The sequence below is a fragment of the Aedes albopictus genome, chromosome 2, assembly GCF_035046485.1.
Source record: "Aedes albopictus strain Foshan chromosome 2, AalbF5, whole genome shotgun sequence".
In the NCBI taxonomy this organism is placed as follows: domain Eukaryota; kingdom Metazoa; phylum Arthropoda; class Insecta; order Diptera; family Culicidae; genus Aedes; species Aedes albopictus.
In genome coordinates, this window is record NC_085137.1 from 34211643 (window position 1) to 34228461 (window position 16819).

Here is a 16819-nt window from a genome sequence, read left to right on the forward strand (position 1 = left end):
ATTTGAGTCTTGCTTAATAAATTTTGTAAGAAGTTAGATATCTGTACAAATTTATGCTGCAATCCATAAAAGAGCTCAGTAAAAGAACTATGCAAAAAGTTTCCCATACCGGGAATCGAACCCGGGCCTTCCGGGTGAGAGCCGGATATCCTAACCACTAGACAATATGGGACTGGTGTCTGATCGTTCTCAATAGGGCAATATAAATCTAGCCTGTTTCGAACAAAAAAACTGCCGTTCAAGTCAACACGGTAAGAAATTACGACCCAGAACTTGCGTTACTTTTATTACACGATTAACTATTTTTATCCATTATGAGTATATGCACTCAGAAAAATTACTACACACCTAACAAACACCGATAAAGTAGGGCTTTCTTTCTCATTTATGAGCGCACCTGTGGATCTTAAATTTCATTTGCAAATTGCACGATATGTAATAAAAATGATTTACCGTAGCTGTATCTTAAAGATACTCGTTACTATTCTCTATCAAAAATCCCTAAACCACACAAAAAAAAATATGTATCTTGATGATCTTACCTTGCTCCGTTCGTAGAATCTTGGATTCTTCATTTACCCCGCAACTCCCGTATCACATGATCCGCTACAATAGCCTTCTGCACATCGGTCACACCTCCGTAAATTTCCGTAATCCGCGCATCCCTGTAGTAACGTTCGGCGGGCATATCCCTAACATACCCCATTCCGCCCAGTATCTGTTGGCAGTTGTGCGCCGCAAAAGTAGCCGTTTCTCCAGCCACCCATTTGGCCATCGATATCGCTTTCGTCGCCGGCTGGCCTTGGTCCACCTTGCAGGCCGCTTTGCGAATCAGCAATCGCGCCATTTCAATTCTAACCGCCATCTCGGCAATCCTCGTCTGAACGGCCTGCAGCGCGGACAACGATTGACCGAAGGCCACCCTCTGGTCGGCATACTGTACTGCCGTTTCCAGTGCTGCCTGGGCAATTCCCAGCGCTTGCGATGCGATTCCGATCCGAGCTCGATCCAACTGTTCCATGGCTATGCGAAATCCTCCTCCCACATTGCCCAGCACGCTGCTAGCCGGGATACGAACATTGCAGAAGTGTAAACTACATGTCGAGCTGGCTCGTATTCCCAGCTTGTCCTCCTTTCTCCCCACCGACAATCCTTCCAAACCTTCGAAATCAACCAGAAACGCAGTGATCCCTTTGTACTTCAACTCAGGATCAACCGTAGCGAAGATGATTCCACTTTTGGCCTCTTTCGCCGAAGTAACCCAGGCTTTCGATCCATTCAAAATCCAATCGCTGGAACGATCCCGCTCAGCTCTCATACTCATAGCAGCTACATCCGAGCCCGCCTCAGATTCACTCAGCGCAAAGGCCCCAATCGTCTCAGCCGAGTACTTCGTAAAAAACTGGTCCTTCTGCTGATCGGTTCCAGCACGGTTCAGCAAATTTGCGTACAAGCAATTGTGGATCGATACGATGGCACCGGTACTGGCACAACCCCTGGAAAGCTCCTCAACGATTATGGACAGTGCCAGCATACCCAAATTGGAACCGCCGTACTCGGGCGCAACGGTGACCCGCATCAGCCCAAGATTGGCCAGCTGAGCGATTTGCTTTGCCGGGAAGCGCGCTTCTCGGTCCAATTCGGCGGCTATTGGTTGCAGCTCGCGTTCTGCGAAGCTGCGGCATGTTTTCTGCACTTGTCGCAAGTCCTTGGGGAGTTCGCAAACGCTGAACTGCCGTCGAATGATAGGGACTATGGGCTTGACTGTAATATGATAACAGAAGATGAGGGAGTTCGGTCACTGAAATACAATTAATACGTACTTGAGGACAGCTTTGGGAACATGTTGATGGGAACAATGAACTAATTGGGTAAATTATTCCAGTTAATGCTAGCTTATCATGATAATCAACGGTCAAGCGAGCTTTTTGCATTAATTAAAAATGCAAATTTATCAAGAGTCATTCACTATCACTTTTATCAATCCGCGGAGGTGAAAAAGGAAACAATGTCGTTTTTATCGTTTTATTTACGATTTGTGGAACGTATTCAGCTTCTCATGTACACATTCGTTCAAACATATTCAAAAGTGAGTAAAACTCTCTTTTGAATTTAGGGAAAAAGTACCCATTAAATGGGTTTCAATTTTTTTTTTCTAAATACACTCAGAAATAAAAGTATACACGGAATTACCCGAGGAATTACCCTTGGAATAACCATCACGCTAGTTCGGGAATACCCATTAATGGGTACTTTAGTACCCATTTCGAACTAAAGTGGCTTAACCCATTTAATGGGTATTCGCCGTTTACCCAATAATGGGTATTCGACTCGAACTTCAAAAAATGGGTATTGTTTTTAATGATAAATGGGTAAAAATGCCCCATTGTTTTTCAATAATAAATGGGTAAAAATGCCGCATTTTTGGAAATTTTTCAGCCGGGCCAGCTATTAAAAGCACAAATATTTTAATTAAAAAATAATGAATTTTTCTTTACGTTTACTCTTAAATTTTATTCCAATAAACCATTTTAATACATATAAAGATGCAATCTATAAAATTAACCTAATTTTTTTTCTGCAATGTACACGGGGTTTCGAAGCAGGTTGAGTAGGTTGCACCTCGGGTTGCACCGGTAGCACCGTAGCTCATCTCATGCCTTATGTTCTGCGACAAGTCCGGCGATGTCCGTCATCAAGATTGATCACTTGGATGTCCATCATTTGCTCTGCCCTGAAAGTTCATTAAAATAAGCTTTAGGAAACATTTCTTGGAGATGGGTGAAGTGATCAAAAACCGAGTCAAAAACTTACCTTCCAGCTCCCGTAATGTATCTTCATCGGCCTGTTTCTGGTGTCGTCCGTTCACTACCAAATTTCACCCGAATTTGATTGAGCAGCCGCCGGATTTCACGAATTGAAAGAGTATTCTAAACTCAACAAAAACTTTTCCAAGACGATTCTCAAAATGGCGGCGTCATTCGTCAAAGCTATCCATGTGTATTATTTACCCATTGTGAGGTTGTCCGGCTTAACTCCAAAATGTGGAAAATACACCCATTATTTGAAGTTTGAAAAATACCCATTATGTGACAGCTCAGTACTTCTTCGAAAAATGGGTACTTGAGACTCATTTAATGGGTATTCCCGAACTAGCGTGATTATTATTATGCATTTTATATCCGCATCTCTGTCACTCATTTTCGTTTTTCATGCTATATGCTGCTTGAAGACAGAAAGAGTGCAAGAGAGATGTGGATAGAAAATGCATATTGCCCGTTGTGAAGATTTATAGATTCCGACGCAAATCAATGATTAGGCTCATTTTCAGCGTAGGTGCGTTATAAATGTTTGTTTACAATGCAAAACTATCACCAAATTTGTACCTAACAACACAGCGTAAAAAATCACTAGGACGCGGTCTGGTTTTATATCTGTGGGCCCACGCAAGAAAAATCCACGCAACTAATTTTCGCGCAGGAGTCTAAACAGGTGGAATCTCCGCAATAAATCAGTAACAAATTTTGAAAACGACCTATAACACAAGTTTACAAAATGAAACGAAAGTCGTGAACTTCTGTCAACGACCAAAATTTTTGAAGCACAATTTAGTGCTGATTTCGAAACCGACCTTCAAAAAAATTAAAGTAGAACAGTTTTTGAGTTTTACCTCAATATCGAGTTTTATAACTTTTGAAAATATGTAATTTACTAAAATTCAAATATATTGCGTTTTGTTCAACCAATTTCATATCTTTTTCCATAAATTAAAAGCTGAATACAATGCCTGTATAATGCCATTCGATCATCTGAATACAGGTTTTGCGTCAGATTGATGAAATTCAAGATATTGGCGAGCACCCTCAAATCTTCTTAAATTTTAGCAAAATACCCAAAATTTTTTGAAGAAATTTATATTTTTCAATAAGAAAAAAACAACTTAAAAATTCTTTCTCGACGTTTATTTGACATATCATATGTAGGCGAGTTACAGTAAAAATTTCAGCTCAATCGGAGCATTGATAACGAAGAATGAGATGTTTGAAGAGAGCGACTTTGCTTAAAAATAGAACAAAAATCGATTTCAAATCATCAACGTTGTATGGGAAGTCGAAAAATTTTCCGCTCTACTGTATTTTTTTTCCTTCGCGTTTTCGAATTGGGTTCTTTAGGGGTATCCGGATTATTTCATAATCGGATTCCCCGCCCCAAAATTAGTCTAAATCCAAAATTTCATATTTTTTGGAGTCCGGGATCTATTTTTAAAATGCATGTAAAGTTTGTATGGGGATTTTTTTTGTTCGGGTCGAACTGTCATTTTATCGATTGAACTGTCATTCTATCCACGAAAATTAAAACTGTTTTGTTAATTTGAACATCAAAATAAAGGTTTTGGAATCCAATAAAATCACGTAATACTCAGAAAAATGAGCTCTTTCGATTAGGCTATAGAAAATAACAATATTTTATTCATTAAACAACCCAATTCAGGGCATGATTCTACACCAAAAATGATCATCAGCTTACCGAGTTCAAAAATGCTGTAAACTAGTGTAATCAATGGCGAAATCAATGGTATAGCATTGATTATACGTCGTTTTCAAAATTTGTTACTGAAATAATAGTAGTTTTGTAGTGGTAGTAGCAGAAATTAGTCTATGGTAGCACAGTCACACAGACATATTACTTAGAAGAACATCGTTTGGCATCGCACTAGCACCAGCGGCGTCATGGTCGCAATTTTTTCCGCAGTCAAGTTCGCAGATTGTGAACAATCCTCGGTACTCACTTTACGTAATTTATGTTTAGTCCCTTACTGTCAGAGCTGTCAGATCAGTGTAACACGCTAAATAAAATTTACACGGAAAAAATACACGGTTTTGAATATTTATTGGGTACCGGACTGGACACCGAAAATTGGATCGTTTTCTTTGGTACATCGAGGTCTTGAAATTAGTCTATGCTAGCACCCTCTATATATCATATATAATGCTGAATCCGAAACATTCATTTGCAGGTGTTGTTTCCCTCGGCTTGATGTAACACTTTTGCAGGTGACGACTCCCCCGTGGCGTCATCCATTCATAAAACATGAATGAAGGTTCATGATTGAGTCATTTTATGTAAACATTGATCGGCGTCGCGTTCATTTCTCTCCAAAATTGAGAGGTGATGTAGGCACAGCAGCGCCACCATGACACATGCGAGCACAGTCCGAACCACATGTTATTTTGAAAATGACCGTTAAATCGTGCGATGATTTAGATTTGAGTAGTATGTCTGTTTGTCTGTGGTAGTAGTTTATTTCTGAGTGTACAATTCAAGACCAACAATGAGCCATTTTACGAGACGTTTCGGATCAGCTGATCGCTCATTTCATGAATGAAAATTTGACAGGAGGTTGCGCCCAAGGCCGTGAGTGTTAATATCAATATCAACACTGTTGTCGTTTCGTAAAATAGACTATTGAAAAGGCCACATCAACATTGCATAAACAAACACGTTTCTGTAGACTTAGGGTCTGTTCCAATAGGGCACGTTCGGTGAAGTACTAGATTTGTAGTATGTATTTATAATATTATTATTAATATTTATTAAAGACACTTTACCACTTATGTGGCATTCGTATCTGGCAAACGTATTTGTAGTAATGATCTGAATTTTTGTATGGTGGGAAGGTCAATTCTCCGTTTCTGCAATGAAATGGTGCAAAAAGCGTGGGTATTATGATTCCTTGCCTAGTTTGACGCTCTTTGAGCCAAACTTTGGATAACTATGTTGTTTATGTTGCAAGAAATGGAGATAACATCAACACTGTTGCCCAAAGTTTTGCTTAAACAGCATTAAATTAGGCAACGAGTTAGGCAAGGAATCATAATACCCACGCTTTTCACAACATTTCATTGCAGAAACGAAGAATTGACCTTCTCACCATACTAAAATTCAGCTCATTACTACACTCAGGAAAATTGCCTCATACTTAAAGGCAAATATCCATGTGCCAAACCACATCCAAAGTATATGCAACCAATACCCGACTACGCAGGCAAATTAGCGCATGAATAGTATGTGCTCTAAATTGTATGAGTGCTGCTGTATGGTGCCTCATTAAAAGTATGAGTCGCACTAATAGAAAACATTTGTTTACCCCCATTGCAAAAATCCATGTCCCGGACACATAGAAGGAATCTCGGAAGGAATGAAGATTTTTTCCCAGTGTACAAATCTAGTACTTCACCGATCTGTCCTATTGGAGAATCAAAATTAGTTTTCACCTAAACTTGACAGTTCGATAATTATTTCCTTAGGAGAACTGTCAAGTTTAAGTGTTGAACTGTCAAATTTAAGTAAAAATTAATTTCAATTTGCCAATTGGAACAGACCCTTAGGGCCTTCTGGGATCCACCCGCGTCTGCGCTTTCTATTAGTGGTGGTGAGGTGTGTGGGTGGAGTTCAAAAGGCGTCAAGTCGGCAGCACTCTGAAGCATTTATAAACGAAAATAGTTTACAAACTAAACAATTTGGTCATACATGAGGTTTACACATGTCCCAGTTTAAAAAGTATACATGGTAAGGCTAACAAGTTAAACTGAGCTAGAATTGCGTGAAAATATTCTTAAAAGTGTATACTGTATCCGCGCCAAATCAAATAGAATTGGTCCCGACCGTTTCCTCGAACCTGATTCTTCCAACCGGAATGGAGAAGGCCACAGCCGCTGTCCATCACCAGCAGAAAGAACCGTCGCCTCAAAGATAGTCACCGATGCCGTCTTCGCTGCTAAACGGAAGCGGAGCGTTTTCCGAAATTGGAGGTAAACCGACGCAAACCACCCGAGCCGCATCCCAAGCGAAAACATCGGACAAAGAACGGAACGGTAGTGTTAACTCGCTGTCCAGCGGGAATTTTGCTGTGAGAACCGATTGCGCAGATATTGCTGGCTGGAGCGAAAGTTTACTCCGGAAGTACACTTCGAAGACAACACGGTGAACTCCAGAATCGACAGGTTGTCGCTGAAGCTGCAGCCTGAGTTAACCTGCAATCGAATGACGCAGGTTCAAACGACCGGAGAACATCTGGATGGAGAAAACCACCAAGGAACGGATACCTGAGGCCTGGTTCAATCGAACGAGCTTTCCTCCGAAAACGTTAACAGTGGAACCACAAACTTATTGGGTTTGTCCGAGGTAGGTCGTGAGAACTAGTGTGTGATTCGTTGGAAGTGCTCTAAAAAGTAACATTCCGTTCCGAACAGGTATCTTCCCGCCGCAGAAAGTGCACATGCTGACGACTACGATCGGATTTCTGATCCACGCCGCGACTGACGGAATGTGTCTCCAGTAGCTGCTGTCCACGAGCCGCTGCAACGTCGATGCAATCTTGTTCCTGTCTATTATGCTGATTATGCTGCACAACGCTTCCACAGAACAAAAGCATACCGCGAATTTCCTGAATGTCTCTGTCATCACAATACCATTTTGTCAGTTATTTGATTGAATAAAGTTGCAGTATTGATTTGGTTTCGTAAATGTTTTTTTGTCCTAGAAAAAGAAAGAAAACAAAACAATTTCCATTCATTTTTAATTAAATCCTGGTTAAACTAGCCCCGATATATCGTACTTATACTGGATTACGTGTACAGCGGCCGTTCGCTCGTTGCAAAATGTTTACATTGCAACGAGCGAATGCCATTCGCTAATTGCAACGTCACTTTGACACTAAAGTGCATCGAAATGCACTGCCAGCATGACTGACAGCACAAATTTGACATTTGATTGTTTTTTAATTGCAAATACGTGTCAAATTTTGCAATTAGCGAACTTGCAACCAAAAAGCGTTGCAATGAGCGGGTTTGCAACGAACGAACGGGTGCTGTATATCGGAGTTATACTTAGCCAGTATACCCAGCACATAAACGGAGTCTAGGGTCAACCAGGCGAATAGTGATTTAGTGTGGGATTTATACTTTTCAGTATAGATTTTTCTCTGAGTTAACATGTTTGTTTACAAAATGTTGATGCGGCCTTTTCAATTGTTGGTCTGGAATTATGATTGATGCACTACACTGAAAAATATTTAAACCCAGCGATTAAGTTTTAAAAACTCAAATTTGGCTAAACAGGTTTCAGTTTTTACTCAGAATTGGATTGTTTTCTCCCTCGCCCCACACGAATGTTGTCAAAAACGAAGAGAGAAGCACCGACACATCCATGCGGTTTCGTAGAAGAAGCCAAATTTGGGTTATCTTGACTAAACCCAAATTTGAGTCAAATAAGGCCTCCGCTGAGTGAAAATAATTTACCACTGAGTGAAATTTTTTACAGCGATCAAACGAGAACTACCTACACAGAAAAAAACTGTTGTATAATATATCGCATTTAGTTCACCACTGGACTGCGCACTGAGTCTTTAGAAGTGCGAAAACGTGAATAAAACTGCGCGATTGCATCACATCAAATTGATGTCCTCGGCGCACTATTTCTTCGATGTATACTGAATAAGTCCTCTGAAGATACCAAGTTGATTAAATGCAATCACGCACTTTTATTTGCGTTTTCGCACTCGTGAAAACAGAACGATGCACACATAAGAACAAAAGATTTTACAGTAGACGTTCGGTCGGTGCAAACGGTTTAACTGCAATGCTTTTTAACTGCAAGTCCGGTAAGTGCAACAAATTTGCAGTTATCGCACCGCCAAACGTCAAAATGGTGCGCCATGTTAGCCCTAATGAACAGTCGAATGAATTTTTCGTTCATTTTACGCCAATGGGGCACGTTCGGTGTAGTACTAGATTTGTAGTAATGAGCTGAATTTTAGTATGGTGAGAAGGTCAATTCTCCGTTTCTGCAATGAAATGGTGCAAAAAGCGTGGGTATTATGATTTCTTGCCTAATTTAATGCTGTTTGAGCAAAACTTTGGATATCTATGTTGTCTATGTTACAAGAAATGGAGAAAACAACACACCACTTGCCCAAAGTTTTGCTCAAACAGCATCAAATTAGGCAAGGAATCATAATACCCACGCTTTTTGCACCATTTCATTGGAGAAACGGAGAATTGACCTTCTCACCATACTAAAATTCAGCTCATTACTACAAATCTAGTACTACACCGATCTGTCCTATTGACGGCTTGTTGACACTGTCAGGCGTTGCAGTTATCGAATTTTCGTTCGCTAAGTGAAACGTAAACATGTTGCAGTTATCGAACGTCTACTGTACATCAAAACGATGTAATCGTACATAGGAATCGTGATTACATTGAATGAGTCGAGGAATGAGTAACTCATCGGGCGGGTTGCGTTTATTTTTTGCTGTGTAGTGACCACTATCGCTGTTTGACGCAAATTTGAGCAAATCCTCGGAATTGCGGGATTGCGTTAAAAGAACCTTTGGGTTGATTTGTAATAGTTCCGTGTAAGCCTTGGGTATAGACCACTTCACGGCGAAATTCTATCTCTTTTACTCCTTCAGAGAGTTTGAAAACAACAGGACCAGTACCTGTCAAATTTGACAGGTGTTGGTCCTGTTGTTTTCTAATTTCCCGTAGGAGAGAAAGAGAGCGATTTCTTGATGACGTCACCGTGCAATGGGCAATACCAATAATGGGTAAAATTATTGCTGACTGCACCCCAAATTGGACTGACACAATAGTGTGCACAGCCCTTCAAAGTGTGATTGTAGCGCAGGACCACGTCGGATCGAGTTGAGGTCTTCGGTGCACTTATTCCTTGTAAATAGAGGAATAAGTGCACCGAAGACGTCGAGACGATCCGAGGGCAAATGTGCACTTTTATCACACTTTTTAGGCGTATCAAAAAAAGTGTGATAGTCCAATTTGGGATGTAGTCTGCAATAATTTTGGTAAAATTATTTTTCCATTAATGGATATTTCCGAACTAGCATGTATAGGCATGTTTTAATTTGATTTTCGATTGTTTCAATCGAGTGTGTAAAACATTCGTTCCACAAACAACGAACGGAACAAGTTCCACACAGAGTGCATGAAACGTCAAAATAAAACTCCGCGAAGCATTCTTCTGCACGTGTGTTTGGACCGGGTTCTCTCGTACTCGCGAAAAATCCGCGTATTTCCTGCAATTTCGTCTTAAAAAGTATATAATTTACTGTGATTTTGAAGTAGTTTCCAAGGTTCAACTATGGGTAAGAAAAACAAGTTGAAAAATAAAGGAGATACGCAGTCTACGGCGTCGCAAACTCAAAATGGCAAAGGTAGGTAACATCGCCGTGATAAGATACCTACAGAAACGTGTTTTTGTTTACACCAAATAATTTTCCTCGGAAATTACAGCTTCCGTTGAGGATTTGGAGGAAAACTTCGAACTAGAAACGGAGTCTAGCAAGGCGGACAAAAAGAAAAACAAGCGCAAGAACAAGGAAGCCACTGTCGGAGCGTGTGAGTAGTTTGGGTCTGGGGAAGTTTCTAGACGGGATGAATAACGGGTTTCCTTACAGTTGTCAAAAGGCCAAAACACAGTGACGATGAGGAGGCTGAAGTAGCGGAACAAGATGACGACGAGGACGCTGACGTAGATGACGAGGTCTCGGAAACTCCTGCGGTCGGTGGTGGAAGTGCCTATGAAATTCTGTTGGGTAATCAGGAGTTTGAAACGCTTCGAGGCAAGGTTTCGGATAACACACTGAAAGCCATTTCCGAAATGGGTTTTACCAAAATGACAGAAATTCAAGCTAAAGCCATTCCACCGCTGCTGGAGGGACGTGATTTGATCGGGTCGGCCAAGACGGGAAGCGGAAAAACGTTGGCATTTTTGATTCCGGTTGTGGAGTTGATTAACAAACTACAGTTCAAGCCACGGAATGGCACAGGAGTGATCATCATTTCACCAACCCGGGAACTGGCGATGCAGATTTTCGGCGTGCTGAAGGAACTGATGGCACATCACCATCACACGTACGGACTGCTGATGGGTGGAGCCAGCCGGCATACGGAGAACGAGAAACTAGCGAAAGGGTTGAACATTGTGGTGGCCACCCCGGGACGGCTGCTGGATCATTTGAAGAGCACGCCTAACTTCCTGTTCAAGAATTTGCAGTGCTTAGTTATCGATGAGTGCGATCGAATCCTGGAGATTGGATTTGAAGAGGATATGAAGCAGATTATTAGTATCCTTCCAAGTAAGCATGATTCCATCCGAATGAACGTTACAGAAAATAGATCATTGATCAAACATTTTACTTTTCCCTCTAGAAAAACGCCAAACCATGCTGTTCTCGGCAACGCAGACGTCGCGAACAGAAGAATTAGGAAAACTAGCTCTGAAATCGGAACCCATCTATGTCGGAGTGGATGACCACAAAACGGAAGCTACCGTTACAGGTTTGGAGCAGGGCTACATCGTATGTCCATCAGAGAAACGCCTGCTGGTGCTGTTCACTTTCCTCAAGAAGAACCGCAAGAAGAAGGTCATGGTGTTCTTTTCGTCCTGTTTGTCCGTTAAATATCATCACGAACTGTTCAACTACATTGACCTCCCGGTGAATTCGATTCATGTAAGTAGAAGAATGGATTGTTCTGTAATTTCAAAAGATTAACCGTAAAATTCTATTTTGTAGGGCAAGCAGAAGCAAGCCAAGCGAACGTCGGTGTTCTTCCAGTTCTGCAATGCGGAGTCAGGCATCTTGCTGTGCACAGATGTGGCCGCCCGTGGTTTGGACATTCCGGCCGTCGATTGGATTGTGCAGTACGATCCTCCGAATGACACCAAGGAATACATCCACCGCGTCGGTCGTACGGCTCGTGGTGAAAACATCTGTGGCCATGCATTGCTCATTCTTCGTCCGGAAGAGGTGGAATTCCTAAAGTACCTCAAACAAGCCAAGGTACCATTGAACGAGTTTGAATTCTCCTGGAGTAAAATCGCCGACATTCAGCTGCAACTGGAGAATCTTCTGTCGAAGAACTATTTCTTGAACCAGTCAGGTAAGTTGGCATTCAAATCGTACGTCCGGGCGTACGAAGGGCACCACATGAAGGATGTGTTCAACGTGGGCAATCTGGATCTGGTGAAGGTGGCCAAGAACTTTGGTTTCACGCAGCCACCATACGTGGACTTTGGCAAGAGCTACAAGATCCAGAACTCGGATCGGCGGGCTGGTAATAGAGGGCTGGGTCACTTCAAAACGCTGAACAAGGACAAGAAGGGTGAGATGAAGTTCAAGCATATTAAGAACCGGAAACAGCTGAAAAAGATCGAGTACGAGTAGGCGCAAACGTAAGAGACCAAGCATTTCGTAAAATATATTTTTGTTAAGTACAATCGAATCTAGTTGTTTCTAGGAAAGAAAGCACTCTGTTTGCCAACTATAACCGATCAGCGATAGACATGTCAAGTCCCTTTCGTTCTAAAAAGTACTAGGTTGTGCTTTAGGCACATCTGGTAGGTATCTGTTTGAAAAAAAATGTAGTCAAAATCATCGTCAAGAAACAGTCACCTAAGGCTTATCACACTACATTTTATCTAGCGTTCACTAAGTGGCAATATAGTGAGCAAACATGATAGAACCGTTTTCTGTTGGACATAATTCTTAGCGGAACAAATGTGAAGAAGGAATCCAAGCTAGTTTATATGATAACCAATTCCCGAAACCCATTTCCTCGAAAGGTAATCTATGCATTCTTCTTCACAAAGTTTTCTAAGGAATTGAATTCTTGATAATGGTTTTCGGGGAGACATCATATAATTAATTAATTATTAATGAAAGGCACTTGACGGCCGGAAGTGAGGTGATCGAAAGGTGAAAGCAGCACTTCGATGAGCACCTGAATAGAGTGGGGAGCGCAGACATGGAGGACCAAGGCAATGGGAGAAATGACTATCTCAGTACTAGCTGAGAGCATCAACGAAACAACTCCAACGATCCGGAAAGTTAATGATAATAGACCGATGAACTATCTGGGGCCTTCCATTCCTCCGAATCATTTCATTGCATTCGTCTGTGAAAAAAGTTATACCCTAGGTAAAGTGAGGATAAACTTTACTGTTATTTTTCCAATACATGTAAAGGAATAATATCGGTTATGAAATCTCAATTACCTACCTACTTTGACTCACTTTGCCTAGGGTATAACTTTTTTCACAGCCGTCGGATCACTTCGCGGTCTTCGATAAAGTTCTTTGGCATATAGTCACCTATAATAATACAAAAGGGTTTATTTATTGAACGCTTACAGCGCCATCTAGCGGCAAAATTCGAAAACTTAAAATTTCTGCATTCATTTGCCCAAGTTTTCCCATACAAACTTCAAGCGTTTTGAGCGCCCCCTCAACCGATTTTGCTTAAATTTTGAACGTAGCTTCTGGGAGTCCAAAAGAACTGATATAGAAGGTAAGACTTAACATTTTTTGAAATTTTTGTTTTTCATATAAGTGTGCGCCACCCTACCCTAGTATACACAAACCACAAATTTACGTAACACTGGCAAGATTTCCATCGATCATGGTTTTAACGATCATTAAATCATCTAAGTTCTGGCCTTCACAACCAGAGGTGCGTGGATCGCCTTACTTCACGTTTGACTTACATCATGTTTACAAGGTGGTGTTAGTTGTAAACTAGGCTGCAAAATGGTGAGATGACAAGGAGCGTCCAACATAGCTCTGGTCCTCACAACTTCATACATCATGCTTCCACGGGTTAAGCGATGACAAAGAACGCCAGCTGAGTTGTATGCTTATGGCTAGTTTCCACTTCGTACGTAACTGTGTGAAAAGATAGGACAAGTAATGGTCAAGTAATGATTCCGCTTCAAAATTACTTATGCAGTTCGCAGATGGCAAGTTAGGAAAAAAGTGTTACACTCGTAAACGCCTCCCGTGCGAATCAAATGGAGTTGTCACTTGTCCTTGCGGAAAAATAGTCCGCGCTATTATTCCGTAAGGAAAAGTAACGTTTCTCCCCATACTGAATCAGTTGTCAAAATTACTTGCGGAAAAAGGTGGAATTTTACTTGAGCGCTCTACTTGGCAACAAGTAGAGCTGGTAGTGCAACCAGGGCACTGTCATTCTGCTGATTTCAGCTAGATTGAGGAGGTTCGTCTCGAGCGTTTGTTCACCAAGATAAGCCTCCATAAAAATCTCGTTTTGATAACTTACAATAACTTAAAGTTGTTCTGTTCTGTTTAAACTTAAAATAGATCTTGTACCGATTTTCCGAACCCTGTAAGCAGAATACCCTCTTCGAATGAGTGTAATCAGTGATGTTAGAATGTTTACAAGCCATTCTGTGCAAAAATCGGACCTAGTTATGCGTTTTCCTTATAAACAAAATAAGAAAAAAGGATCAATCTCTCCTACTGTCACGTAGGGTTAGACGGTTAGTTATTTGCACAATTACGTCAAATCAAATGGGGCAAGCGCAGACCCGATACAAAAGGACCCGAGCAAATTCTGGTAGCAAATTGAAAACTAGTTTTGATGTTGTGATATTGCAAATTTTGATAACTCAGGTTCTTGTCGTTTTGGTCGTTTTAACGGTTAACACATCAAAAATGAGAGCAGAAAAATGTTCCCGTAACAGCAAGTTGAAAACAGCTTCTGCCATCAGTGATAGCAAATTGATAACTGTTTTTGCAATCAGGGCCAAAAAACGAAAAAAATCGTTAGATGTAGAGTTTTTGCGATTAATATGGAAACCTAAATACAATAAGATAATTGTACAAATAATCTATGATTAAATGAATTAAACTAGAATGCTTAGAAGTTGTGAAATTATTTACACTTTAATATTTATAATAATTTAAAGTGACAGCAAAACGAAATCAAAATTTGAAATCAAATATAATCAAGATAAATCGATATCAAAATGTGATATCAATGTGCTGCTGATTACAAATCGTGCTTTGGATTTGCTATCATTATGTTGTTGGACTTTCGTCGGGGGGGTGGTCCAACAATAACCGTCTCCATAAAGAAGAGATTAAGGCATACAAATAATTCGCCATCCATCACAAAAGCTCTGAGGGATGGTGTGCTAAAACTAACTTAAATCTACAGTGAAACTAATAATTATTTACGTGAATATTGAACGATTGTGTAAAAATCTATCCCCATTATCCTCACATGACCTTTTGTGGTACCTTACGGTGCATAACCCTCATTTTGTACGCCAACTCGTAGAGTTGGTGAACCACACGACTCGGCCTAATGGTTCCTTGTTGGCCACTATGTCTAAAACGTAAAAAAGAATATCCCGCACTGGTCTTGCGAGGCCATCACTGTTATGGAGGGATTCCTCGAGACCCCTAAGGATGCCCTGACCACCAGAAAGGATCCCTCTTTGCAGAATCAATTTGGCCTTGTTCTGGGCTCTATCTACAACGAGGAGTAAAGACGCCAACAAGACAGGCAGATCGCACCGTCAAGTCAAGAAGATTTGCTGGTACGATTTACCAGCCATTTCCAGCCCGCACGTTGGTACGTTGGTCGCGGAGCACCTCCGATTGCCCAGTAGTAAGACGATCTTGAGACCCAGTTCTAAGCGTCCCTTGCTACTGCAGTTTTACCGCGACCCGGTTAACAAGGAAAGCAACGCTGCTGAACATTTATGTTCACCCAAATGAAACACATGGGAGATTATCTTTTGTACATCTCAACCGACAAGTCTTCCAAGTTACAATCCTCCACGTGTACACTTCATCAATGACAGTCCCTTTGTTGAATACGATCTGTTCTAAAGCTATTCACAGACAAACAGACGGAACACTAAAAAAAATCCATCGCTCCAAATGATCGTTAACATTTTAAATCTGACAGTTCGTTTGGCTACAGTTGCCTTCGCCTCCGCGAGTCTATGGTATATATAGTGTCTACAATTCTAACGCCTACAGGTCATTTTCTTATCTTCTCGGATAGGCTTAGTTCTGTTGAGGAACTTCGGTCGATAAAACCTGTAAGGTACGCAGCGTACTTCCAACAAAAATGAAGGAGTAGGTGGGTGCACTGCTCTAAAGATCCTATAAGTTTATCTTTATATGGGTGGTGCTTGTTTCAATTAGGAAGCTGCTGTAAAATTTCAAGAATTATGTTATGAAAGGCTTTGGATGAATTTCAGCTATGGCCTTCTGATGAATTTCTTATGGATTTTATAAATTAAATTTGAAAGATTATTTATGCCTTAATATTCTTGTAAATTAAAAAAAAAGTATTCGTAGAAAACATATGGTAATAAATAAGAAACTTCTTATTGAATTCTGTGGGTTTTTCGCTTAGATGAATTCATAAAATAATTTCTTGTAAAAAACATGGATAAATTTGCCGTTTTTTCGGGGGTTCTATAAAACATTCGTAAACGATTTTTTTGCTAACCTGATGAAAAAAAAAAAATCTCGAAGATAACAGAATATTTTGCTGGGAAAATTCATGTTTTGACGAAGCCTTCGCATGAATTCCTAATTAACCCTTATGTGGCCGACAGGGTACCCGGGTACCCAGCGCCCGTTTAAAAAGCACGGTGTAGAAAAAAGCAAAAAGTTTGTCGGACACATAACGGTTAAAGTCATGAAGAAATTCTGGAAAAATTCCAGGAGATCTTCAAAACCATCTGGAGCAATCCTGCTAATTTTTCGTAATTCCTCAAATTTAAATTATTGATTAATCTTTTTAAAAGTTGCTGGTCAAGTCATTACTTTCGTTACTCTTTTCTCCTTTGAGTAGTACTTAATTCACCAACAAAATGCAATTAAAATTAATTATGATCCCACTACAAAGTTAAGGCTGGAAATCACCGAAATTTAGATCCGCATTTAAATTGGGCCCCTTGCCGTTGAATGGGAAAAT

The 16819-nt window shown here is 40.7% G+C and overlaps 2 protein-coding genes and 1 non-coding gene across 3 annotated transcripts; 1 reads left to right on the forward strand and 2 right to left on the reverse strand.

The window, feature by feature from the left end:
* Nucleotides 1-100: 100 nt before the first annotated feature.
* Nucleotides 101-172, reverse strand: Trnae-cuc (transfer RNA glutamic acid (anticodon CUC)). Its single transcript has one exon. It is a non-coding gene; the product is annotated as a tRNA-Glu (tRNA).
* Nucleotides 173-400: 228 nt separating this feature from the next.
* LOC109621734 (short-chain specific acyl-CoA dehydrogenase, mitochondrial-like) lies at nt 401-2011 on the reverse strand. Its single transcript, XM_062854797.1, has 2 exons — nt 1824-2011; nt 401-1764 (listed from the first exon to the last, which is right to left on the reverse strand). Exons 1-2 carry the CDS (start codon nt 1843-1845, stop codon nt 572-574), a joined length of 1215 nt encoding a protein of 404 aa, XP_062710781.1. The 5' UTR covers nt 1846-2011; the 3' UTR covers nt 401-571.
* Nucleotides 2012-10019: 8008 nt separating this feature from the next.
* Nucleotides 10020-12300, forward strand: LOC109402491 (probable ATP-dependent RNA helicase pitchoune). The gene is made up of 5 exons (XM_019675176.4): nt 10020-10234; nt 10314-10418; nt 10478-11158; nt 11232-11533; nt 11597-12300. The coding sequence occupies exons 1-5, from the start codon at nt 10162-10164 to the stop codon at nt 12245-12247; spliced, it is 1812 nt and encodes a 603-aa protein (XP_019530721.4). The 5' UTR covers nt 10020-10161; the 3' UTR covers nt 12248-12300.
* Nucleotides 12301-16819: the final 4519 nt, after the last annotated feature.